The 26839-nt window shown below is 41.9% G+C and overlaps 2 protein-coding genes across 2 annotated transcripts in view; one reads left to right on the forward strand and one right to left on the reverse strand.

Moving 5' to 3' along the window:
- LOC127531909 (NACHT, LRR and PYD domains-containing protein 3-like) overlaps positions 1 to 22786 on the forward strand; it is a 31574-nt gene extending 8788 nt beyond the window's left edge. Inside the window, exons 4-8 of the mRNA XM_051942320.1 lie at positions 454 to 627; positions 2136 to 2309; positions 9004 to 9177; positions 9779 to 9952; positions 21157 to 22786. Of these exons, the coding sequence (XP_051798280.1) occupies positions 454 to 627; positions 2136 to 2309; positions 9004 to 9177; positions 9779 to 9952; positions 21157 to 21166 (706 nt within the window). The 3' untranslated portion in view covers positions 21167 to 22786. The remainder of the gene's footprint in view (positions 1 to 453; positions 628 to 2135; positions 2310 to 9003; positions 9178 to 9778; positions 9953 to 21156) is intronic.
- Positions 1 to 26839, reverse strand: part of LOC127532016 (zinc finger protein 239-like) — a 147386-nt gene that overhangs the window by 62275 nt on the left and 58272 nt on the right. The gene's annotated exons all lie outside the window — the stretch shown is intronic.

Here is a 26839-nt window from a genome sequence, read left to right on the forward strand (position 1 = left end):
GTTTCTCTGAGGTTTGTGAAGTGCAGGCGGAGAAGAAACGTCCGTTGACACTGACTTGCTTAATAATAAGTTTATTATAAGGAAGAACAGCATCAATCAGACAGAGAGACTGTCTGGGAGGATCCGGCCAAATGAATCTCCCCAAATACCAACCGGAGGTCTCTTTTATTTGTTTTAAACAAGTGGAACCATGCCACAACATGTGATTCCTATTAGAAGACCAAAAAACAAGAGCCTCATTGATAAACCCTGTTGCGGAATCCATAAGATAATTTCCTAGACACAGAAACTCCTATCTAACACACCATTGAGTTCTTTCAGCAAGAAGATACGCTCCATTCTAACATACAGCACGTCTAACAACACATCTAGCATCACATGTCTCAGGAGAGATACTACAATTTCAAGAAGAAACTTTGTCTCCTCAACTCACATCTTTTATTCTTTATTCAGATTGTGGAACTGCAAGTTGTCAGAGATCAGCTGTGATTCTCTGGTCTCAGCTCTGAAGTCCAACCCCTCCCATCTGGAACATCTGAACCTGAGTGGAAACAACCTGCAGGATTCAGGAGTGAAACATCTGTGTGGTTTTCTGGAGAGTCCAGACTGCATCCTGAAGACTCTGGGGTCAGACATCATGTTTTATTTGTGTGTTTTGATGAATGTGATGTGAAATTGTGGTGACACTATTGCACCAGCATCAGGCTGATCTTCTCTATCTTCTACTCTTCCGTTCCAATTGACAGCAGCAACTCACAAGTGTGTTTTTATTGATGGAGCTGTCAGTTATTTCAGTAGTTTAGTAGTTCAAATGCTAAAACTGAAAAATGTTGATCCCAGTTTGTCAGAGTTGAAGGTGACGTCTTCAAATGTCTGGTTTTGTTCCAGCAGCATTTTGAAACCACAAATATTCAGTTTAATGTGGTAGAAAACATAAAGTGTTGACAGTGAACAAAGTAGAACCAGTTTGATGTTTTACTGGATAAATGACTGAAACCATGAAGGAAATGTTTCTGATGTTTTGTTCATGGACTCATCCAACAGTGGACTGATAGTTTCAGCTGTAATTGAAGCTGTTTTTCATCCTGAGAGACAGAAACTAATATTCAACATCTGCTGGTTGAACTCTTGGATGAAGCCGTGTGATGTTTTAGAAAGTGAAATGTTCAAATCCAAAATACCTCCATTGACAGATAAATTGTGACAGTTGATGAACAGTTCAAGTCATTTATCAAGAACAATGGGAACATTTTCTGCTTCAGTTTCTGCTGATTTTCTTTTTTCCATGAAAGAAAGGGGCAGCATGGCTCAGTGGGTTAAGTGGCCGTCTTGTAACCGGAGGGTTGTCGGTTTGATCCTGGCCTGGAGAGCTCATGTCGAAGTGTCCCTGAGCAAGACACCGAACCCCTAACTGCTCCTGATGGGTCGTGGTTAGCACCTTGCATGGCAGCTTCCTCCATCAGTGTGTGAATGTGATGTATAATGTAAAGCGCTTTGGGTATTGCTTCAGGTAAAGTGCTTTATAAATTCAGACCATTTACCATTTTCTCTGGTTTATGTCATTCGAAGTGAAGATGTTTGTGTTTGAGAAAACAGTTTGAAGACGTCACCTGGTCCTCTACAAACTGTGATGAACACTTTCCACTATCAATGACAGATGGATCAATAATGAAATCATGTGAATGTAGAGTCCTGATTGAAACGTCTCCATGGTTCCAGAACATGAAGATATTTTAGAGTCTGGAGCCTCATTTTGTCCACGTTTCCTTCTTGTGTGTTTGTGTGACTCTGAGCAGAAAGTGAAATAAATGTCAGAGTGTGTTTCCTTGTGTTTGTTGCTCAGCATGAGTTTGTGTGGATGGAGCCACTGGTGGAGCTGCAGAGTTTCAGAGCTGAAGTCACTCCGTCTTTATTGAAGCAGCAGCATTTTGTCATTAATATTAATGAGAGCTCTTCTTCACTGCTTCTGTTGGACTGTTTGAAGCTGCATCCTGTTGGCTTCAGCTGTTTGGAGTTTCCATTTTCTGAACTTGGACATTCTGAAGCTTCTTCATCTCTGAACTCATGATGAAACTCTGAATGATTTCAAGCAGGAACTTTGTCTCCTCAACTCACATCTTTTATTCTTTATTCAGATTGGATGGCTGCAGTTTGTCAGAGATCAGCTGTGATTCTCTGGTCTCAGCTCTGAAGTCCAACCCCTCCCATCTGGAACATCTGAACCTGAATGGAAACAATCTGCATGATTCAGGAGTGAAACATCTGTGTGGTTTTCTGGAGAGTCCAGACTGCATCCTGAAGGATCTGGGGTCAGACATCATGTTTTATTTATGTGCTGAGATGAATGTGATGTAAAGTTGTGGTGACTCTAAACTGCAGCCATCAGGCTGATATTCTCTATCTTCTACTCTTCAATTCAAACTGACAGCAGCAACTAACAGTTGTTTTTATTATTGATGGAGCTGTCAGTTATTTCAGTAGTTTAGTTCATCAAATGTTAAAAACTGAAAAATGTTGATCCCAGTTTGTCAGAGTTGAAAGTGACGTCTTCAAATGTCTGATTTTGAACCATAAACATTTTGAAACCACAAATATTCAGTTTAATGTGGTAGAGAACATAAAATTTTGACAGTGAACAAAGTAGAACCAGTTTGATGTTTTACTGGATAAATGACTGAAACCATGAACGAAATGTTGCTGATGTTTTGTTCATGGACTCATCCAACAGTGGACTGATAGTTTCAGCTGTAATTGAAGCTGTTTTTCATCCTGAGAGACAGAAATTAATATTCAAAATCTGCTGGTTGAGCTCTTGGATGAAGTCGTGTGATGTTTTAGAAAGTGAAATGTTCAAATTAGGGATGTCCGATAATATTGAATCGCCGACATTATCGGCCCGATATTGGCGTAAAAATGCATTCTCGGTCAATATCATTGTCATTTTTTTTTGCCTATCATGAAAACCGATAAAATAATGCCTCGATTTTGCCGACATTTACCGGCGTGCAAATGATCACATCATCAAACTGAGTCCTGAAGCGTGTAAACCATAGATATGAAGAGTAGATACGCCTTCGCACTGCAGCAGCCGGCTAAGCGACGTGCCTACTTGGCGGCCATCTTGGAGGGGGCAAAGTTCCCATTCAAAGCAATGCATGTACATTGAAAATAAATCATAAAAAATACATCATTTGCTCATTTCTCAACCGATTTTCTTGTGGTCTACTTTATTGTCAACGACAAAACGTGCTATTGATGGAGAATATTTGATCTGAAAAAAAAACCCACAGAAAAAGTCTTCCTACAAATGTAGCCTGCAATTTTAGTTACATAAGGTCAAAGAATCACTTAATAGTTGCGCTTTGTTTCTGTTATTTAATTCACTTATTGTTCCATATCTGACATATTGTATTGAAGTGTGGGGAAATGGCTGTAAGACTTATATTGAACCGCTCTTCCTTTTACAGAAACGTGCCATTCGAGTCGTTAACGGAAGTGGATACAGAGACCACACAAAGCCAATATTTGTAAAATTTAAATCCTTAAAATTTAATAAATTGGTTGAATGTAATCTCCTCAAAACAATGTATAAAGCTCACAAAAAAAACATTGAGAGAGAATTTGCAAAACAGATTCAAAAAAAGAGAAAGCCGGTACAAACTAAGAGGAACTAAAGTCTTTTTGAAATCTGAGTCAGGCACAAAACCAAAAGAAAGATGCATCTCAATCCAAGGCATCAATCTGTGGAACAGTCTGAATTCTGAAATTAAAATGTCTCAGTCGATTTGTATTTTTAAGAAAAGAGTGAAAGAGTTGTTACTGAAGAGATACGATACTTGTGAATAACCGGAAATTGTTTTCTTAGATCATGTTAAATGTTGGTTAAAATGGCTGTGTGTGACAGCCAAACAGTACTGAAATGTGGAAAAAATGTTATTGATAAGGGGCCGATACTATAAGCTACAGTTTCCCTCTGCTCCTTTTCATTCATTTAATAGATGCTGTGTTGCATTGTTTTTAATGAATGAAATAAAATAAATAAATAAAGTACAAAGAACTGAATTAGCCAATATACTGGAGACCAAAGCTATTTAATTTTAAGTTTAACATTGTTTGGTAACATTTCAATTATTTGAGAGCAGTCCTAAAGAATTGCCTGTAATCCCAATCATAAAATGGGTTTGGAGGAATAACATAGATGCTAATCTGTATACGAGTTAGGCTTTATAACTACTATTGGTAGTATTGGTGGTATTAATAGTAATGCAACTACTAGTGGTAGTAGTGGTATACCAACTACTGCTGCTAATACTGTCACTGCTACTACAACTTGTAATACTATTACACATGCTAATACTAGGGGCTGCACAGTGTCGTAGTGGTTAGCACTTTCGCCTTGCAGCAAGAAGGTCCCGGTTCAAATCCCGGGGTGGGCCTGGGATCTTTCTGCATGGAGTTTGCATGTTCTCCCTGAGCATGTGTGGGTTTTCTCCGGGTACTCTGGCTTCCTCCCACAGTCCAAAAATATGCTGAGGTTAATTTATTACTCTAAATTGTCCGTAGGTGTGAATGTGAGTGTGATTGTTTGTCTGTATATGTAGCCCTGTGACAGACTGGTGACCTGTCCAGGGTGTCCCCTGCCTTCACCCGAGTCAGCTGGGATAGACTCCAGCACCCCCCACGACCCTAGTGAGGATAAAGCGGTGTATAGAGAATGGATGGATGGATGCTGATACTACTTCTACGACTCTAACAGCTACTTATACTACTACTGCTGCTTGTACTTTTCGTATTACTACTACTGCTTGTACAGCTATACTACATCTACTATTAATCATCTGGTATTTGGTTGTTAGCCCGTGTTAGTGTGTTGCTAGTGGCTAACTAATTAGCTCTCATACACTCTCAACAAGATTAAATAATGAAAAAAGAGCCAGAAACTATTATATATAAACTATTATAAACTATATATATATATATATATATATATATATATATATATATATAATAAAACTGAATTAATATTCCTCAGAGATAACATTACAAAAACTATTCTTACCTGTGGAAAGTTATTCCAAGTTTCCTTGTCTTGATCGTCCGACGTAGTGTGCAACTGTATGCCGCACAGTGAGCCGGCATTCTTCTTGTTTTCGTTTTTGTGCCACTGACATCAATGGAAAACGCTGAAACTTTGCCCCTACTAGCTTAGTGTGTCTGTGGGCACGCCGCTCAGAGGGCTCATATCTGTGGTGTAAACAACCATGCCGAACTTCTGGCGTTTGGCTAAGAAAAAAAGAAGACAGGACTACATTGCCAGTTGAGTTCGTCTACCAATGGAATGAGGGGAACGCAGCTTTTGCTCTCAACCAAACTAAAATCACTAGCCAATGGAAGTAGAGTGGGGGCGGGTCTTAGAAAGACGTTGAGATCCAGCTGCAGGTGACTCCATTGTTGTCATGGTTATAGTGACGCAGTGATACAGAAATCTTTAACAAATTTGTGGATTCAGGCTATAAGCCGCATCACTGCTAAAATCTAATCACTTGGTCCTTGTGTCATTTATAACCTTCCCTGAAAATTTCATACAAATCCATTCTTCCATTTTTGTGAGTAATGTTGCTCACAGACAAATAGACGGAAGGACAAATGTACGCTGATCGTCACATAACTCTGCTGTATTCCTTGGCAGAGTAAAAATAAATGGCGCTTTGTGTGGTTGGAAGAGTTAAACAGAGACAGAAAGCCCTTTGGTTGCTTTTGTGAAAAACTGAAGGAGTCTGGTGCTTGCTTCTGTACCATGTGTTCACAAAAACCTCATGCTGCAACTAGTGGCAAAAAGTGCTGCCAAGCCACGAGTCTGACCCACAGAGCTGCTGTCTGCTCTGATACTGACAACTGGTTTACTGGGAGCAACAGTCACCACTGAGGTATCGGCATCAGACTGACCGGGTTTGACATTTAAAAACACGCGTGTGCTCGTTGATTGCAGAACACGACTTGTCCTTCACCAGATCTCAGCCACTTGTTAATCTGTGTAAAAAGTTGGCTGAAGATAAAATGTTTTCTCTTGTAGTATCTGATCTGAGACATGCATTCCTTAATAAGTTAGTAGAATGGAAGCTGTTTTGTCTGTTGTAGTATCTGACCACAGATGGAACCTGAACTACGTGTGACTAATTTTACCCATAGCATTGGAATGTGTTTTTCAGTCCCATCTGGGGCACCCATGTCTAGCTAGAAGATGGATGGGTCCTTTGGGATTGCAGAGCCGAGGGGTTCTATTCAAGGGTGCTCTTGTTTTTGAGTAAGGGGTCTTCAAACATGAACCAGATGTTGTAATTCTATCCTTCAGCAGAAGGTATTAAAGCGACCTGACTTCTTTGTTCAAGGAGGAATCGATTGGCGGGCTCCTCCACAGGCAGACCATGGGCCTGATTCGAAGCTGTCTTTATCATTCTGTGAGATTCTTTTTGGCTGTGAATCCTCCACAGGCAAACCATGGGGCCTGTTCAGATGCTGTCTTTTTATAATAAAATCATATTAAAAGCAACAGTGTCACCGGACGTGTTATTCAACCTCGGCACATCTAAGAAAAACTATCCATCCATCCTCTATACACCGCTTTATCCTCACTGGGGTCGCTGGAGCCTATCCCAGCTGACTCGGACACCCTGGACAGGTTGCCAGTCTGTCTCAGGGCTACATATACAGACACACAATCACACTCACATTCACACCTCCGGACAATTTAGAATACTCAATTAACCTCAGCATATTTTTGGACTGTGGGAGGAAGCCGGAGTACCCAGAGAAAACCCACACATGCACAGGGAGAACATGCAAACTCCCAGGGCCACCCCAGGAATTGAACCAGAGATCTTCTTGCTGCAAGGCAAAAGTGCTAACCACTACTCTACTGTGCAGCCTGAAGAGAAACCACAATAGTCTAAACTGTCTGTGTCAAATCAGCATGTTGGTTCCATAAATACACATGGCATAGCACCAATATTTAAGAAAAATATTTCTGAAAAAATAAAAAAATGTGTGTTTTCATTGAATATTGATGAAGCCACTAGACAGAACATGGACACAATTCTTCATGTGCTTGTTTGTTTATTTGATGATGATGAACCAGAGGAACTCAACATCTAGCAACCAGAAAAGTGAACACTGCCTCAATGCTGATGGAAGAAGTGAAAGATGTCAGAAAGAAAGAAGAAATAGATAAAAATAGATACCAGTTCTTGTAGCACAGTAAATGTTTTTTTGAATTGAACTGTAGTTGTCTGTAGTAAAGTCTATTTGTTTATTTTCTATTTTCTTATTTGTGTCTGATTATTTCAGTTACCAATTCTTAGAGTATTTTAATGTTTTTGTTGTTATTATTTAAACTGAAATATAGTTTGCTCTTACAAACGATATTTTCATTGATTTTTATTTTTGTACTGTAGCTGTTTACATATTTCAGAATAAATAGTGCACATATTGTTAAAAGGTGAATCAATGTCCTTTTTCCGTGTCTTTTACTGATTAGTTGCTAAATAATATATTCACACCATGTTGTAGTCAGATGGAGTACCTACCACCACCTACTGATCTTTGTAGTGTTGCTATAATCTGCATTCTGAGGTTCTGAATGCAGATATTTCCATTTCTTATTAATTGGCGAGATTGTACCCCGACCCCCACCCAAAAGCAAAATAAACTTCAGATTTTGGACTATTTTTCACTTTAAACTCTGCAAGTGTGTCTGCAGTAACAAGCTTGCTGTGCCTGACTAACAACATGTCTGTGGTTTGGAAGTATTTCCAAGTCCACATATATCGGTATCGGTTGATATCGGAATTGGAAATTGAGAGTTGGACAATAATGGAATATCGGTTTTCTGCAAAAAAGTGAATATCGGACATCTCTAGTTTAAATCCAAGTTACCTCAATTGACAGCAAAAGTTGAACGGTTGATGAACAGTTGAAGTCATTTATCAGGAGCAATGGGAACATTTTCTGCTTCAGTTTCTGCTGATTTTCTTCTTTTCTCTGGTTTGAGTCATTTGAAAGTGAAGATGTTTGTGTTTGAGAAAACAGTTTGAAGACGTCACCTGGTCCTCTACAAATTGTGATGGACACTTTCCACTATCAATGACAGATGGATCAATAATGAAATCATGTGAATGTAGAGTCCTGATTGAAACGTCTCCATGGTTCCAGAACATGAAGATATTTTAGAGTCTGGAGCCTCATTTTGTCCACGTTTCCTTCTTGTGTGTTTGTGTGACTCTGAGCAGAAAGTGAAATAAATGTCAGAGTGTGTTTCCTTATGTTTGTTGCTCAGCATGAGTTTGTGTGGATGGAGCCACTGGTGGAGCTGCAGAGTTTCAGAACTGAAGTCACTCCGTCTTTATTGAAGCAGCAGCATGTTGTCATTAATATTACAACAAGTCCTCAAATTCATACGACCGCATAGGTCGTTTGCACCATGCACCGGAATACGACCAATGCGGTTGTATGAACGTATGCGCCTCTACGGGGAAAACAAACGCATTACGGGATTTAATTCGCGAAACGGCTTTTATCTCACTTTCCCAGCACGGGTTTAGGGTTATGGTTAAGGTTAGGGTTAGGGATAGGGACAGGGATAGTTAGTTAGTTAAAACTTTGTTCATGGTGACGTTTCAGCTGACACACCGGAGTGTCGATATTTACTCAACTGCTAGAGGTCGGAAACGTCAAAACGTAACATGTGGTCGTAATACGGGCGTGTACAGACGACCTATGTGGTCGTTTTTCTTTTGAGGACAGGCTGTAATATTAATGAGAGCTCTTCTTCACTCCTTCTGTTGGACTGTTTGAAGCTGCATCCTGTTGGCTTCAACTGTTTGGAGTTTCCATTTTCTAAACTTGGACATTCTGAAGCTTCTTCATCTCTGAACTCATGATGAAACTCTGAATGATTTCAAGCAGGAACTTTGTCTCCTCAACTCACACCTTTTATTCTTTATTCAGATTGGAGGGCTGCAGTTTGTCAGAGATCAGCTGTGATTCTCTGGTCTCAGCTCTGAAGTCCAACCCCTCCCATCTGGAACATCTGCACCTGAGCTACAACAATCTGCATGATTCAGGAGTGAAACATCTGTGTGGTTTTCTGGAGAGTCCAGACTGCATCCTGAAGACTCTGGAGTCAGTTCACTGTCTGTCTGTTACTGTTGTAGATCTGATGTGTTTAATGACAACTGAAGCTCATTTATGTTCAACAGAACTTCCATCCATGAAGCTGTAAATCTGCTGTGGTTCATATTTTCTGTTTTCTTTAGTGTGTTGAGACAAGAGACGAGTGTTTGTAGCAGAAAGTGTAGAAAATGTTCGGTGTTAGCTGTTAAAGAAAACGAATGTTTGTAATTTGTGCCAGAGTCACATCTGGATCCAGAAGATCTTCTGAACTCAGATCAGTTTGAAATGACAAAGTTTAGTGAGTGAAGTAGAAATATTTCTTTGGTTTGTGTTGAGTTTTATTTGACTGATCCTGATCCTGTTGATGATGCAGCATGTTATTGATGTGTGGACATGAATAGGTGGATGAATGTTGTGCTGACATGTGGATGATGTGTGTAGAAGGCTGACATGATGATGATCCACAATAAGAGAAGGACAAAGTCACTCTGCTGGTTTTAGAGAAAAGCTGATTGATGAGGACAAAGTAATGTTGATCTGCACATTCAGAACCTGAACACATCTGATGGATCATCAATGATATTATCTACATTGTTTATTCTTTATTCAGATTGGAGTACTGCAGGTTGACAGAGATCAGCTGTGATTCTCTGGTCTCAGCTCTGAAGTCCAACCCCTGCCATCTGGAACATCTGGACCTGAGAGGAAACAACCTGCAGTATTCATCAGTGAAACATCTGTTTGATCTTAAGGAGAATCCAGACTGCAGCCTGAAGACTCTGAGGTCAGTAGAAGGTTCCATCAGTCTCTGCTGCTTCCAGCAGTTTTCTACTAAACACAGTCAGTATCAAAGCAAAGATCCAGTGTCTCTTGTAAACCTGCAGCTTCTCAGTGAAGCTGTGAGAGCAGAATGGAGACAGAAACACAGAGACAGCAGTCAGCCAATCAGAGGAGCCACAAGCTTGTTGTCATGGTGTGTTTGAGTGGATGTGAAGCCGTCTGTTGTTGTGTTTAGGAAATAAAGCTGATTCTAGCTGTCAGCCTTCCAGATGTGCAGAGACAGTGGTCCTCCTTCATCAGAGTGTCCATCAGATCTGATCTCACTGTTTGTTGTCTCATTTCAACAGTGATCAGCTGATCAGTCTGATGTTTGTCACAGCTCTGAGATCAGTGAGACTGAAGCCTTCAAACCAGCAGCTCTTATTTCACAGCATCATCACATGTTGGAACCATGAGGTGTTTCTCCAGAGCAGAAGCTCTGCTCAGGTCCAGCAGTCACATCTGGATCTTTTCTGTTCCGTAATACCAAGTATGCAAGTCTGTACTTGATGAGAACTTATCTTGGTTCATGTTCAAACATGAGCATACTTGATGACGTCACCATCTCGTCTCATCTGAACGATTATCTTTACCGTGAAAAACAACAAAATGGAATCAGATATAAAAACACAGCCCTATATGTTCATGTTTTAATACAACAGTTTATACAGCAGTTAATGTATGCATGCATTCAGGTTTGTCTTATTGTTATAAATCTTCAATTCATCTTTAGAGGCGTTGATTTATTGACAACTGAACTGAAACTGTCACAGGGCAGTTGGGACTGGTTTTATTGTTTGTTTAGAGATTTATTTTTGCATGTGTCGCATGCGTGCATGTTTTGTGTGGTTTGAGTTGTTGGTGTTTTGAGTTGTATTGCATGTTTTTGATTATTGGTGTTTTGAATTTTGTCTTTGATTTTTGGGTGTCCCACTGCCTGTGAACACCTCTGATGAGGTAATGTGCTGCACCTGCCAGGTTCTCCTGTAACACACTTCAGTCACAGAGGCTTCAAGTTGTGGTCGACATCGTGTGCGTTTATTTTCAGCCATCAAAACAGCGATACAGCTTCCTTTTTCAGTTTCTAATTCTACTACTTCACTTCTTCGCGCACCTGTGTAATATCCAATAAGCTCCCCTTGTGGTGAGAAGTATTAACAACAATGGTTATCTCATCTGCCCAGATTGCCCACAACCTATGCAGACACAGAAGAGCTTCAAATACAAACACTACACTGACCCAACCACTGTTGCTACAAATGTAAAGATGAACAACAAATAAACAATAAACATATAAACAATACATACAGGGGTGCCTGTGTTTCCACACTTCTCTGCACTCTCCCCTCCAAAATGAAATGGCGTCCTGACATTGAGGTTTTTCAATTGACATCATGATCTAACAGCGCACACATGGTGTGAATGCAAAGCATAAGGAAGTTCATGACTATAAAGGAGTCAGAGTTCATAATTGTCCTTTAAGATGCACGACTGCAACCAGTCCATCACATGACACTCATCTCCTGTTAATGTCACATGTTCACAGCAGATGTTATTGTGCACGATAACCTTCCGCTGCCACCTCCGCCATGAGCGCGGGAATCTGGCACAGTTTCTAAGGTCACCTCACTGTCTGACATTTTAAGTAATAAGCGCGTTAATCATTTAGATGAACTGTACAACAAAAGTGATACTGATAACATACTGATCCTATTACAGCATCCCTCATAAGGCTGTTCTCTACTCAACCTGTGATGTGGTTGGCTGCCCTAGCCTGTGGTAAGTGAACATTAACTTTGGTTTTCTTATTCTGAAAGGATACTGTCTCTGTGGAACAGGAGGATCATCATGGTCGTCTTCTTCATCAGCAGATACTGGTTCGGGAACCTGCTCTTCCCTCTGCGTGTGTGAGGTCTCAACATTCTGTTCTGATGTCTCGATCACTTCTTCCTCCGGTTCAGTCTCTTGCCTCACGCTGTCCTCTCTGTGACGCTCATCTGCCATGTCGGTACCTCTGTCTCGATGGAACTCTTGTGCCTCTGCCCTCAGAGCACATATTTGAACACCACTCCAATCACAGGATTCTCTTCTTGAGCGTTTCTCAGGACTGCTTTAGGGATCTGCATCACTGTTGTCACCTCATTACTCCCCTCTTCTAAAGCAGTAGCAATGGTCACAGGACAGAGCCAGGGTCACTCTCTTGCAAAACAGTGACAGCCTGCGTGACACTGCTCATCACATCAGGCAGTACAGCTTCCGTGCATGTTGACATGTACTGCTCCATGTTCATAGGCATGCCATCAGCATCTCCATTAATTCTGTCAGGGTGGTACTTGATGGAGAACTGAAAATCAGCGAGCTCAGCTACCCATCGATGAATGGTTGCGTTCAGTTTGGCTGTAGTGAGCACATATGTGAGGGGATTGTTATCTGTATAGACTGTGAATGGTGGTGAATAAAACAGTCCTTGAACCTCTCACATATGACCGACTTCATAGCCAGGAATTCCAGCTTCCCCGAATGAAGGTGGTAATTCTTCTCTGGGGCTGTCAATGTTCTGGAATCATATGCAATCACCCCTAATTTTCCTTGCTGTCGCTGATAAAGTACTGCCCCGAGTCCTTCCTGTGAGGCATCACAATGCAAGGTGTAGGGTTGTTCAAAGTCAGGATACCCTAACACTGGTGGCTGAGAGAGAGAGTCAATTAGTTGGCAGAGTACCTCTTGATGTTCTGCTGACCATGTGACAGAACAAGATGACAGTCGCTGGCCTCCACCACCTGGCTGTCTCTTTCTGTCTCGTCTGTTTTGTCTGTTCTTCTCCTTTACTGGCCTATCTGTGCATATCTTGTATGCGGGGTATCGGATGGTGGTCAGGGATGGACTTTCTATTTAGCTCTCTATAATCTATGCACAGACGAAGACTTCCATCCTTTTTCCACACACAAACGATAGGACTAAAGTATGGAGACTTAGACTTCGTGATCCAACCTCTGTTTAACAAGTCTTCAAAGTACTCTTTAACTTCTTTGTGCAGGGGCTTCGGTACTGAAATATATGTACGTTTTACAGGTGTAGGGTCACTGAGACGAATCTTGAGCTGCAGGGAGGGGATACTGCCCACATCATGTTCATCTTGAGCAAAAGCTCCACATTCCTCCCTTAAAAGCTGTCTGACCTGCTGTTGTTGGGGTAGAGGAAGGTGACTGAGAGGAACTGGGGGGTCCCACCTATTCTGACTCTCATCTCTTCCTTCATGTTTCTGTGTCTTTTCCCCGTTTCCTGTTTTAGGTGCTGGTGTCTGTTCTACATTTGGGGTATCTGCCTCTGTCTGATGGACTCTGACTGGTTTTGTATCTGCAGGATAGACAGTTTTAACCCACTGTGTCTGTCCTAGTATGGTCCTTGGGGGTAACAGGATGTCATGCGTAGTGCTGTTTGTAACCGGAATGGCAACACGTGACCGGCTCCCTCTCTGCAGACGCACTACCCCCTCTTCCACTCTTAACCCCTCTGGTAACAGAGCTGGTGGACGGGGTTCAAACGAGACGTCTTGTTGCTCTGTGAGTATGACTGCTCTAACATTGCACTTCACTGTTCTTGTCTGGCCTGCTGGGATAGATGTGCTCTCCCTACCCAGTATTACTGCGCCTTCACTACACCCATCATCTCCCCTTCTCATTACTTTCAGAAACACCTCAGCTTTCTTACAGTCAAATGAGAATGCTGCGCTGGCTGCTTCTGTAACAACACGTGGTGGTTCGATGCCTCTTGCCAGTACATACTCGATCACATTATACCCAATGATTGGCTGCTCTGCCACCCCATCTTCATCTGTGACCAAAACTGGTACTAGGAGTTCGAGCTGCTCTGCATTCTCTGATGGTAACTTAAATGTGATTTCAACCCAACCAACAAAAGGAATTGGAGTCTGATTCACTGCCCGTGCATTTAAGAGGTCTGGATCTACAAGCTCAGCTAAATCTCTGACTGTAGCATGTGGAATTTGCTGCTGTCTCCACTTTTCATTCATGAGACAAACCTGTGACCCAGTGTCCCACAAAGCCTTGGTTTCAACCTCATCTATCAGGCAAGTGATAATGTACTTTTTCCCTACTAGGCCGAGTAACTTCGCCTTTTGCTTGGGGGAAACAAGGTTAACACTAACTGCTTCATTTCCTGGTGCAGCATTGTTCTGTGCTCTCACTTTTGCCTCTATGCGCTGGATACTGTCAGTTACTAGCTTGTACATGTTTCTAACGTGTTCACCGTCATTGTCTTTATCTTCTCCAGAGGGCTGTGTCGGGATGGCTGTCACCTTGTTAACTGACATATCTACCTGTCCAGATCTGTCAGCATTTCTCCTTCCAGATCTACAGCCTCGAGATAGATGACCACTTTGTCCACATTTGAAGCAATGGTTGATGGTTGCACTGTTCTCCTAGGTTGTTGGTTTGGCAGGTCCTGCAGGCACGTCTCCCGCTTGCTCGCTGCAGTCTAGGAGACTCAGAAATAACTCTTTTAATTTCCTCCACCTCTCCTTTTAACTGCTTTATGGCATCGAGCAGTTCAGATTCTGCACGGGTCACCGGTGGCTGTGCCTGGGCTGCTTTACCTTTTGTGAATGCGGGGGATGCACGTCCTGGACCACCCACTGCTCCCACTGTAGCCTCTGGAGTTGTGTATGTTTCTGCCTTGATTTCTCTGACTTTTAGGTCTTTACTGTTCTTCTTGAATTTCTGTTGTCTTTCCCACTCAAGGCTAGCTGCCTCATTTGTTTTTGCAGTTAACACATCATCAGTGACGGTTGCATAATCCAGGTAAGTTTTGAGCTGATATTTCATGTTGTCAATAAGGAGTCCTGTCCCCACCGCTCTAAGGAACTTCTTTTGCACTAGTTCACGGCTGTACTGTTCATCTGCACCAGGTTCTCTTGATGCAACTAACAGTCTCTCTTTTAGCTCTATAGCTCTGAATAGGAAGTTCTGGGGCGACTCATTGCCGTCCTGAGTGATGTTTATCAGGCGATGGTACAAGTCAGTGGAGCTATCCTCTTTATAATGACCCTTTAGGATGGTGCGCAGTTGGGCAAGAGTGAGGTCCGACTTGATCTCTAACATGTCACGCAAACTCAAGCCTGGGCTTATGGCTCTTACCACTGCTTCAATTATTTCTGCCTCGCTGTGGTTTCTCCTTAGCCCCATATCAATCTGGTGGATCAAGTTAGAGTATGATAATTTATCTTTCTGGCCTCTTTCTCCAATTTGACCATTGATCTTGAACTCCCTCCGAATGGTCACTTCCGGTGGTTGGGGGGCTATTGAGGGTGCTTGTGGACGAAACAACACATTGCTCGCAGGCTGTGTGGTTACTTTGTTGGTCAGCCTTGCTATTTCCTCCTCAAATTTTTTTGTATAAGCGTGAAAACTCAGTTGCATTGCCGCATATTGTTCCTGGAGGCTAGCTAACGTGGTAGCATCCTTACTAGCTCCGTCTTCGTCAGCCCCAAGTAACTGTTCATCGCGTACTTTCATTTCTTTTGCAGCTGCTATCAACCGGGACAAAAATGCAGACGCCACCTCCTCTTTTTCATCGTCTATAGCTGTATCCGCCGCTTGGCTTATTAATCTTATCAGTGTGTGCTTCTTAGCCCCTTTCTCGGTAGCAATTTTAGCATTGAGACACACCTCTTGTAGCTGCTTACACTGTAGCTGCACCAGGGACTCACTCAACTCGTCCTGCAGTCTCTCCAGCTTCATTGCGCTGCGGTCTCTGCTACATCGCTCTCAGAAGCACCACTGATCCCACTTCTGACACCAGATTTGTAACACACTTCAGTCACGGAGGCTTCAAGTTGTGGTCGACATCGTGTGCGTTTATTTTCAGCCATCAAAACAGCGATACAGCTTCCTTTTTCAGTTTCTACTTCTAGTACTTCACTTCTTCTCACACCTACGGTGGCCGAGACCCGCCATCGCTGCAAATAAAACAAACGCTGCAAACAAAAACAAACGCTGCTGCAAATAAAAGAAACACTGCAAATAAAAAGAAACGCCGCTGCAAATAAAAAAGAAACGCTGCAAATGAAAAGAAACACCGCTTCAAATAAAAGAAACACTGCAAACAAAAAGAAACGCCGCTGCAAATAAAAAAGAAACGCTGCAAATAAAAAGCCACAACGAAAGTGGATTACTGGGGATTATTTTTGCCGATACACCGGTGTGAGAAGAAGAAGACGAAGAAGAAGAAGTAGAAACAAGAACAGGAGTACGACTTGGAAAACGAACGAGAAAGTAAGTGAAAATGTTAGTGTTTAATGTCACTACGTCTAATTTTTAATGTGTTATCTGGTTAGGCCATGTAGCCCCAGGTTTGAAGGTTTGAAGTTGAACTGGAGGATGCCGGTGTGTTGTTAGCCGTCAGTTGTTTCCACCCGGATGTGTTTTCGTTCCGGACTCATTCATTCTGTCCGCTCGGGCGGACGGGCGCCGGCGGCAAAGGATGGTTCGCCCGGGGCGCAAATCTAGCCAGGACCGAATCTGTGTGTTTTTCTGGGGTAGACACTGCTTTGGAGTGAGAGCGTGCAGTGGTACATGTTACTGTGTTTTGCTGCATATTGGAGTAAAGTTACCAAACTCGATTGTCCTCTCGTTAGCCGATAATATCCAATAAGCTCCCCCTTGTGGCGAGAAGTATTAACAACAATGGTTATCTCATCTGCCCAGATTGCCCACAACCTATGCAGACACAGAAGAGCTTCAAATACAAACACTACACTGACCCAACCACTGTTGCTACAAATGTAAAGATGAACAACAAATAAACAATAAACATATAAACAATAAACAAATAAACAATACATACAGGGGTGCCTGTGTTTCCACACTTCTCTACACTCCCTTCCTCCTTATAGGAGCCAATGGATGGCAGAGAAAGAGGCTCCGGACTGGAAGGAGAGGGCTATAAAAGTTTGTGTAGGATGACAGAGTGGCAGGAGAGCGACTAGAGAGAGGACAGTCGGAAAAGAGGGGACAAGAAGAGATGGCCCGAGGCTGGGGACCGGGGTAGGAGGGAACGCCAAAGCGAAGCAGATAGAGACCCGGAACGTTACGTGGCACACTCGCAGCGGCAGGGCGGTTTGCTCTGCCTGGGGTGTGAGTAGCCCTTTGGGTTTTACCGTGACGTTCTGGGGTGTGTATATCCTTGGGAGAGGGTTGATGATAGGAGACGTCCGCACTGGCAGTGGGTTTGTGTTTCACAGGTGGCCTTCAGGAAGAAGAGTCCGGGCCCAGAGGAAGACTGCTGGACGCTGAAGCTTCTGCACCTCGTGCACCTTACCCCTGGTCCCCCCTGAAGTTTCTTCACCTCGTGTACGTTGCCCCCGGTCCCTCTGGATTTTAACGGTGGAAGAGAGCAGAGAACAGAGTGATCGGAGACAGAGCTGGAACGGGTGGATAAGCGGAGGGAGCACGAGTCTGGAAACGGAGGCAGAGAGGAACGCTGAGGCGAAGCCGGAGGAGAGACCCAGAATGTTACAACACGACACACTCGCAGTGGCAGGGCGGTTAGCTCTGCCTAGCATGTGAGTATCCCTTTGGGACTTTTTAGTAACATTCTGGCGGGTGTGCGTCTTCGTGGGAAGGTGGGTGGTGAGAGAGACTTCTGTACTGGCAGTGGGTCTGTCTTGCAGGTGGTTTCCCTGGACACGAGTCCAAGCCCAGGAAGGAGGTGACTGGATCCCGCAACTGCTGAACCGCGTACTCCTTACTCCGAGCTCCCTGGATTTTAACAATGGATTTTAACACAGAGACTATAGGTTTTATTGGACTTCCACCTTGCCGGCTGTCAGTTCAGGTGACGTTATCTAGAAGTGTGTACTAGGGTATTGGCACATGAAGAAACTATTCCTGTTATTAAATGATTGTTTGCACCGGCATCTTATTTTTCTGCCCTCTGTTATAATCATCGCTGATAACCCAGAGGAAAAAAATATTCAAAAAGAGATCTCAAAAATGTTTCATTTACTTCTCCTAGACAACTTTGAGATCTGTGTGACACCAAACTGAGACTAAAGTTTATTTCTTCTGTGTCTCATTTTTTTCTCCAGAGCAATAAGATGCACTAAATCTCAGTTTAGTCTCCTTTAAAGTTTCAGAAAAGATCTCAGCAAGCTCTCATATAATTCTCAGAGTTTCTCAACTTTTGTGTCTCTTTGTGATCTCAGGCAGAGAAATCAGAGAGCTCTCTCTAAGAACTCCATCTATTCTCATCCCAGCTTCAGTTCATGCATCTCATACTAAGCTCAGAGAGAACAAATGAAAAGATCTCCACAAGCGCTCATTGAATTCTCAGACTCAGATCAACGTTTTGGTTGTTTTTAATCATCTATCATGTTGACTTTATTGTAATCCACATGATATTTTTTAAATTAATTAATAAAGATTCAGATTACTTTATTCATCCCAAAAGGGAAATTCATTTGTCTGTCAGCTCATCTACTATTTGCTATAGAATTATAAAGCCTGATCGCTGTGGGTACAAAGATCTTCTATATCTCTCCATCCTGCAGTCCAGAGAGAGGCCCATCACGGTATTATGAGTGGATGATCCGTGTTGTTTAGAATGATAAATCCAGTCAAGTGGGAGGAGAGGGTGACATGACTGAAGTCACCATATATTATTGTAAGTGCCTCAAGATGTTTAGGCTGTATCCTGGAAATTTCTTATTTGTTGCAGCGTCTGTAAGGTGTGTGTGTGGATAGGGTGGCATAGCTCAGTGGGTAGAATGGCCGTCTCGCAACCGGAGGGTTGTTGTTTGATCCCTGGCCTGTTGGTGAGTGAGTCTCACATTTTGCTCCGTAGTAGCTCCAGTATTGCTCATTTTCTTTTCCAGAGGAGAAATAAAGGAGCCATTAAAACGCTGTATTGAGATTAGCAAGGTATCTCCCAGAAGTCTCAAGTATGACTCCCTCTAATTATCCTGTCTCACCTATTTCTCCTCGTGAATTTTAGGAGAAACATATTAGAAACATTTTAGACAAAATAGAAACTAAAATGAGGCTGACATGAGAATCTCAAATTTGTCTCCCGAGCTGTAGAAAAGCAAGCTTTGAGCAGTAGTGTTTCCTAAAGCGGCAGTATTCACAGGACAGAAACAGGCTTATTAAAACACTGAAATAGTTTAATTTGGCTTTGGTTCCTTTTTGTTATTTGTTCTCCACTGACTGGTGTTGGAGCATTAGAGATTGTTGACTCATGTCCTTCTTCTTCTAAGCCAGAGTTATTCAACTGAAATTCAGAGAGGTCCAGTCAGCAAAGGTCCAGAACATCATAATGTCTAACTTGAGTTACTGTGATATATGCTGATGTAACCTGGTAGTTTTATTAGAGTCTGCCTGTAATCAAAAACTGACCGTCAAATAAATTCAGTACGGTTCAAAAACATTTTGACATTTATTAATAAATAACTTTTTATGTAAGTGTATATCTAAAAAATAAAGTGTAGAACTTAAAAAAACGTGGCTGAACAACCTGAATCAACTTATATACATCTTTAACAATACCTAAATCTCATAAATGTAAACATTTGAACACTTTTACATTTTTGTTTGTCTCATATCACTCCCCTAATATCTCTGCTGCTTAATGGGAGAACTGAGCTGCTGCTTGTCCTGTCAGTGTTTTGAATCATGGCCTGAATGGTGTCAGATCTGTTCTCAAACATATCTAGAGGAGCTCATTGGTGAGTCTGGAATGACATTTAGTTTTGATTTTGTTCATAGTTGAGAAAGCTGCCTTACAGCTGTATGATGAGCCAAACATGTGACCACAGTCTGTCCTCTACTGGTGTGTAATGAGCAAAAGATACGACTCTCAGAGCCGATGCTTTGTAGTGAATCTGAAGAGCCGACTCCCAACTTATTTAATGGAGTATGGAGTTGAACACTGTCCTAGCAGAAAACATGTTACTGGATCCTAGATTAAAGAAGCTTGCCTTCAGTGACAACAGAGCTGTTGATGAGACACTTCAGAGAATAAGAGCAGCAGCCTGACACCTCCACCATTAGAGGACCAAGTGGAGGAGGAACCTCAAACTTCTGCTGTGTGGAGCCTCTGTGATGGAAGAGCAACAGGAGATGATTCTAATTGTAATGGAGGATCATATCTAGAGGAAGCCCTCATCCAACCAGCAGACGACCCACTGAGCTGGAGCAGGACAAGGCCTCAGTCTGCCCCACCTGGTGAAGGTGATGGAGGAGAGACAACTTCTTCCATCTGAGAGGATCTTCTCAAAAACACGGCAGATATTCACTGAAAGAAGAAATGTATCAGCCCATCCAAGCTCAGGCTTCTGATTTTTCTGAATGTCAGCCTGCTCTGAGGACATTTATACTGTTTGAATACTGAGTCTGGTTCTGGTTCTGTTCTGGTTCTGTGGGTTCATGTGCAGAGTTTTGTTCATTTGTGCAAAAAAAGTTTGAAACATTAAACAAAAGTAAGAATGTCTGTTTTTGTAACAGAACAAATGCACAAATGAGTCAATTATAAGGCTTCTCATAAAAACACTGAATGAAAAAGAGTTTGTCAAAACACAAATGATTCATATTTGCCAGGTTAGGCTAAAACATGAGGCTACACAGAATAATAAATTAGGAGCCGTTTGGGAGCCGAAAGAACCGGCTTTTCTTTGAAAGCCGTGCCAAAAGCTCTCTGAAAAGAGCCGAACCATCACTACTGTCCTCTCTGTCCCTCATCTCTCAGCTGCTTTTTGAAGGCAGAGCTGCGATGCAATGCGTCATTGGCTGAGTAGCGTCACGTGGGATGCCTGAACTCGTACATAATTGGTCTGTGTTTCTGAGCTGATAGACCAATGATAAACACTGGAAAGCTGCACCGATAAAATAGAAGCGACCTGTCAAATTTTTGAAAATTTTCTAGTGGGTATATGGCGTATACCTGCATATCACGTAGACTACACCCCTGTGGACAAGTACGCATACTGAGAAATGGAGGTTGTGTCTGATTCCATCCAGATGTGCTGACTGACAGCCTCCATGTTGGTTTGTCAGCTGAAACTTGAGGACCAGATGAGATGTTGCTGCTCTTTATCCTGATGAGCTGCTGATCAAACTCATTGATCTCCTCTCTTCTTTCTTCTTCTCTCTGCAGATGGGAGTGATGCTGATCAGGACGGTGTTTGTGGTGAGAGGATGAAGTGTGTCCTGATGATCCAGAGGTTGAAGCAGCAGCAGCTGGTGTGTAGAGACTCTGACTGGACCATGTTACTGGGAGGTGGACTGGGAACCAGTGTAAAGTGTTGTTATCACTGTGTAGTTTAGTGTTGCAGCTCCACACTGTGAATGATGGAGAACTGCAGTTAATGTTGACATGAAACGTTGGAGGTTGATGTCAGGTTGCAGAGTGTGCAGTAAGTTTCAGGATGTTTGTGTCAGTGCAGGATTATATTTCAGTTGACTTTCTATTTCCAGCTGCAGTCAAAGTTGTTGAGCTTCTCTACCTGCAACACACTGAGCTGATGAGAACAAAGTGTCCTGGAAACATGTCAGCTGAAGCCTTGGAGCCCAGAGAGAGTTTAATGAAGCACATTTTAGTGGGTTTTGATCACATCATGTTGAGGAGACAAACAGCTCTGAAGATGAATCCAGTTTAGTCCTCAAAGGTCCAGAAGCAGCTTGTTGAGCTCAGAGTTCATATTTAATGTCAACATCCTTTGACCTTTCTGAGCTCCAGTAAATGTTTCTTCTAGTTTCTCTCTTCTTCACCTTCACTCGGTTCCTCATGTTCAGAAGCTTCCAGATCACTGATATTCTTTGTTTTCTGAGCTGCTGCTTTCTTTAAATCCCTCCAAAGATTTTAACTGGGATTAAATCCAGGACTGAAACGAACCTCCAGGACTTTCCAGGAAGGATTCCTGAAGCAGGCTTTGGTGGACGTTTGCTTTGGATGCTGGTCCTGCTGAAAGTCCAGTGAGCTTCAGTTTCCTCACATTGTTCTTGTAACTGTCCTGGTGTTTGAGAGAATCCATGCTGCTGCTCACATGCTCCAGTTTAGCAGCTTCAAAGCCACCAACAGGACTGTTGATGCTGTTCTTCTGGTCCTTCTGCCTCCAGACGTTCTGCCCAAACAGTCCACTTTAGTCTCATCAGTCCATCAGACTCCCACAACTCTGCTTTGTTCCAACATGAAGATCTTGTTGCTCAGTGTTGTCAGACTTTAGTTTCTGCCTTCATCAGGTCGTGCAGCTCTTGACCAATAAAACAGGTTTTCTACCAGCTGCTGCTGTCAAACATCTGCTTCCTCTTGGACAGATTTTGTCCAGTCTGATTTATTGACTCAGTTCATCCACATGAGATTTCTCCTGCTCCATTCTTCAAATGAGCCAGAAAATCTTCAAGTCTTCATCAACACTCAGTCTCCTGGTGAACTCCAAGTATTTTCTATCCTCAGACTTAATAAAGAACAAAACACCAAAGTCAGAGTCCAAGTCAGTCAGAGTCAGATGAAGTCTGAGATTTACTGTCATTTCAGCTCCATGCAGCAAACAGAGGCTGGTTCATGAACACAGACTCTGATTCTGAGCTGAAAATCCACTTTTTTACCCTCTGACTGATATCTGTCCACTTGGAGCCTCAGTTCCAGGTTTTCAGTCCTTCATCTGTTTCTGGGGATGTTCCAGCGTTATCTTTTAGTTTATCATGACCTCATCTTTGGTAATGATTCAGTCTAACATTTTTACAATCATAATCATGAAACATAATCCTAATCATCTTGTAAATAAAAATAAAGGCCTTTATGCTTTTAAATAAAATTTGTCTGCACACTTGATAGAATTGATTCTTGTCATGACTTTATTTTAATTTGTTTTTCCACTAAAATATTGATGGGATAAACACCAAATCTTTAACATCCACAAACTGTTGTTCCATTTATTCTTTTTTTGTGTTTTCATGTGTTTCGTCATACATATATTTTGTTTAATTTATTCAGTGTATTCATTGATTCTGTTGTTTCATTAATTTCAACCAATTTATTCAGTTTTATCTCATGCTGAAAAATCCTAACTACAATCTTCTCCATTGTATTTTGAATCACGTTATTGGAAGTGCTGCTTATGAACAAGTTTTGTTGCTTTTGATGAACATGATGTTGTAGTTTCACGCTTTGGCCACCAGAGGGCAGAAATCCACTGTTCTGGATGGTATTTTACTTCATCAAGCAGAGGAGGATTCTCCTGGTGAGTGCTGATTTTCCATTTGAACTTTTCAAACAGAGAAGCATAAAAACACAATCAGACCAAGTGGAGAAGTTATCGCACACAAATTACACCTCAGTTCACATCTGCAGTCCTCATCAGCCTTCCAGTTCCAGTTGTTAGTCAAAACCAACTTGTAGCTATGGAAACTTGACCTTTTTCACATTCCACATGGTCGCGTTAATACGATCAGCTGACAAATAAGAATTACAACGTGATTTATCTGACCTGACGGCAGATGAAACGTTTAATTAATATAATAGAGTGCTTTTATTATGAAGGAGGAACAGGAAGTGTAGCTAATCTGTAATTCCTCTTACTTTACATTGACTAGCCGCTGTAGCTAGCTAGTTACCAAATCCTGATTAACGAGTTCACTATGATCAAGTTAGTCTCAGTCACGTAGTAAAACATTACAACTCAAACTAGAATCCACCTACAGCTGTTTATCTTACAGACGACTTCATTTATTTTATTGCTCATTTTACGGCTACAAAACAATCTGTGCTGGTGGAGAACCTTGTTAGCATAGCTTGTTAGCTAGCTCAGCTAACCTCGCCTGTCAGGTCATGATGGGTTTGTAGGTTCACAATTATCCACAAAAATGGATTTATTTTCAGTTTGAGCTTCAGTAAGACAACAACACAAATATCCAGAGCCTGTGACTGTTCCCTGACAGCTTGGCTCACACCAGCAGTCCTTCTACGTCTTATAATTGTTTGCCAAACCGAAATGAAACAAATTTTAAACAGACTAGATGACTTTTCAGTTCATTCAACATTACAGTCAGTATTGATTTAATGAATATTTCAGAGCCTGTTTTATTTCTTGTTAATTCTCTGTATTTAAAATGACACATATTAAAATATAATTGCTTGAAACAGCTTTGAAATAAGAAAACACAAAATATACAAAGGAAATGCTGCTATTTTTGATGCAGAAAAGGTCTTTAAAAACTATTCAGGAAAATTTGTGGCTGAGAATTTACTTAATTTTTTTAATTTATGGGTCAGAACACGGTCTGTGCAGTTAGCACCAGTTCATTATGTTCACGAAATTATATAAAAGCAACATTTACTATTAGTTCTGGAAAAATAAAAGTCTTATATAGACTATCTATGAAATAAATGACGATAAAGCAAAACCTTTACCCAATTTGCTTTAGTTTGTGGGTATTTATCAGTGAAGCAGCAGCACATTTTCAGTTTACCAGTTTTACTCTCTGTTGGTTTGTTTTAATCAGTTTTCAGTTCAGTAATTGGGATCTTCGGCTGATCGGACCAACAGACACTGAAAGACTCCAACAGTTGTTCACTAAGTAAATGTTTATTTATTTATTGGTGCCAGTTTTAAGGCTTTAAATGCAGCTTTAGAGTCAAATATAATGTGTGCAGTGAAGCCCAGAAGTTGGTGCAGTTTATTTCTGTGTTGACCAGAGAAGAGACTCAGCATCCAGTAAATACTGAAGTGTGTTGTGTTCCTGTAATGTTGGACATGAAGGTAATAAAACTGGTTCACGTTAATGGAACGTTTAAGGAACTTAAAAGTGATTAAAACGGTAACGTTGAGGCTCTACGTTGTCAGTAATCAGCTTTAACTTGAGACTCAAACAGACTCTGATAGTTCTGAAGTGACATCAGTTGCATGAGTTTGTTGAAAATGGTCTCATTTGTTGTTGTGATGTTTGCTGCTGCCTCATTTTAAAAGCTGATGATTCGCGTTGAAGACGAGTTTAGTTCTAGTATCAGAAGTAAAGAAGGAGAATAGAAGTGTAGTGCTGCTGCCTGTAAAGATGAAGGAAGAAAATAACTGAGTCTTTCAAACACTTTTATATTTTTGCCTTCTTTACATGGGACATTTTATTTTGCATTTTTCCTTTTGTTTGTTTTTATTTACTGCACATTTTTGCCCATTTATCTGTTTCTATGGTAGTGGAAACTGGACTCTTTCTGCTGTAGCGACCACATTTCCCCTCAGTGATAAATCAAGCATTTCTATTCTGTTCTATTTATGCCTGGAACTTTATTTTCCAGTCATGAAATAATAAAATATTCACAGATAAAGTTAGTTTACCACATTATCTAGTCAAACTGAAATATCAGGGTACTGTTCAGCAAAAAGTTTGTCCTCATTGAGAAGGGGTGAGTTCCACAGCAGGAGACTGTAGTTAGTGCAGAGCCCACATCCTGCTGCTACATGTCTGCTGCTTGGAGGCCTGTGGCAACAACTCCTCTCCCACTGTCTTTGGACATCCTCCTGCTGCTCAACAACTGGCTGTTCCTTTGCCTGTGAAGCAAAGCATGGCTCGCAAAATGTCATTTTTGTTCAAATTCACTGTCAAGTTCTGAATAAAAAGTTCACAAAAAGGACAGGATTGTATGCTGCATATTTTTTAACTCACTGGGATTCTGTGTCATTCCATGCATGTACAGCTCTTGTTATGGCGATCTTGCACAGCTCAGCAGTAAGGTTAGATGTGCAGCATCTGGTCACGTTGTCATCCATGTTGAGGACTTCCTGAACCTGCAGCTGCATGAGGGCCTCCTTCACTGGCTCATTTACCCTGTTATTTATCTCTACCCACATTCACTCTACTGTAGGATTATGGAGACAAGAAAAGGGGATTTAGTCTGCAAAACCAGCATGGTGAGAGTTTACAGGACTGTATCAGGTGTAAAAAGTTTACAGACAGCATTAAGAGGTTTGATTAGGAGTCCAATGAGCAGGACCATTGATGTGTATGGGACCTACAAGCACCCACTCAAGGCTGCGTCTGGTTAAAGGGAGATTTCAGTTTGCATAAAGTTGGGTCCTATCGGGTGATATGCTAAAGATATTCTACTATTTAGCGCCATCACACCCCCCTCCCTCCAGCAGCTGCACTGATCCTCAGTTTGAACACACGAGGCCAAAACCTCAAACCTCAGTTATCCATATAAACGAATGGCTACCTTCACAACATGATGCTGGTGAACATTCACACTCTATCTAGAGAATGGCCACAAAACCACTGATCCATTTGCTCTGTTTCTATCCCTGTGTGGTCACCTGTGTTTACCTTTGGCACTGCAGAGTCATATACTACGCCCTGCAGCTCTGCAGGCAGACTGATAGAAGCTTATGGCTGTGCAATGGTTGGAAGACAAATGGATGGGTGGTTTAGTGACAAAGAAACATGCTGAAAATTCTCTAGATGGATCATGTATGGACACCAATATGGCATTGTTTAGGTGGGGGTTGGTTTCTATGCTAACTAAGGTTGGAGGTTTTGGCCCCGTGTGTTTGAACTGAGGATCACTGCAGCTAGAGTTTGTTCTTTCTTTGTTCAGCACCAGTACATAACAACTGAGGAACATCTCTAAAGCTTAGTCTCATTTTGGGCATTAGAAGGCACATTTTGCACTTTAAGGAAACCATCACCTCACCTTTGTTGACCGAGTTTGGCGATATGGTTGCCTTTGCAAGTTGTGTCTGTGGTTAGACAGCATCTCCTGCATGTAGAGGGACAAGTAAAACTCACGGTGGTCCATGGTCCACCCTGACCTGCTCCCACATCCCATATTCAAGAAGTGCTGATGT

The sequence above is a fragment of the Acanthochromis polyacanthus genome, chromosome 22, assembly GCF_021347895.1.
Source record: "Acanthochromis polyacanthus isolate Apoly-LR-REF ecotype Palm Island chromosome 22, KAUST_Apoly_ChrSc, whole genome shotgun sequence".
Classification (NCBI taxonomy): domain Eukaryota; kingdom Metazoa; phylum Chordata; class Actinopteri; family Pomacentridae; genus Acanthochromis; species Acanthochromis polyacanthus.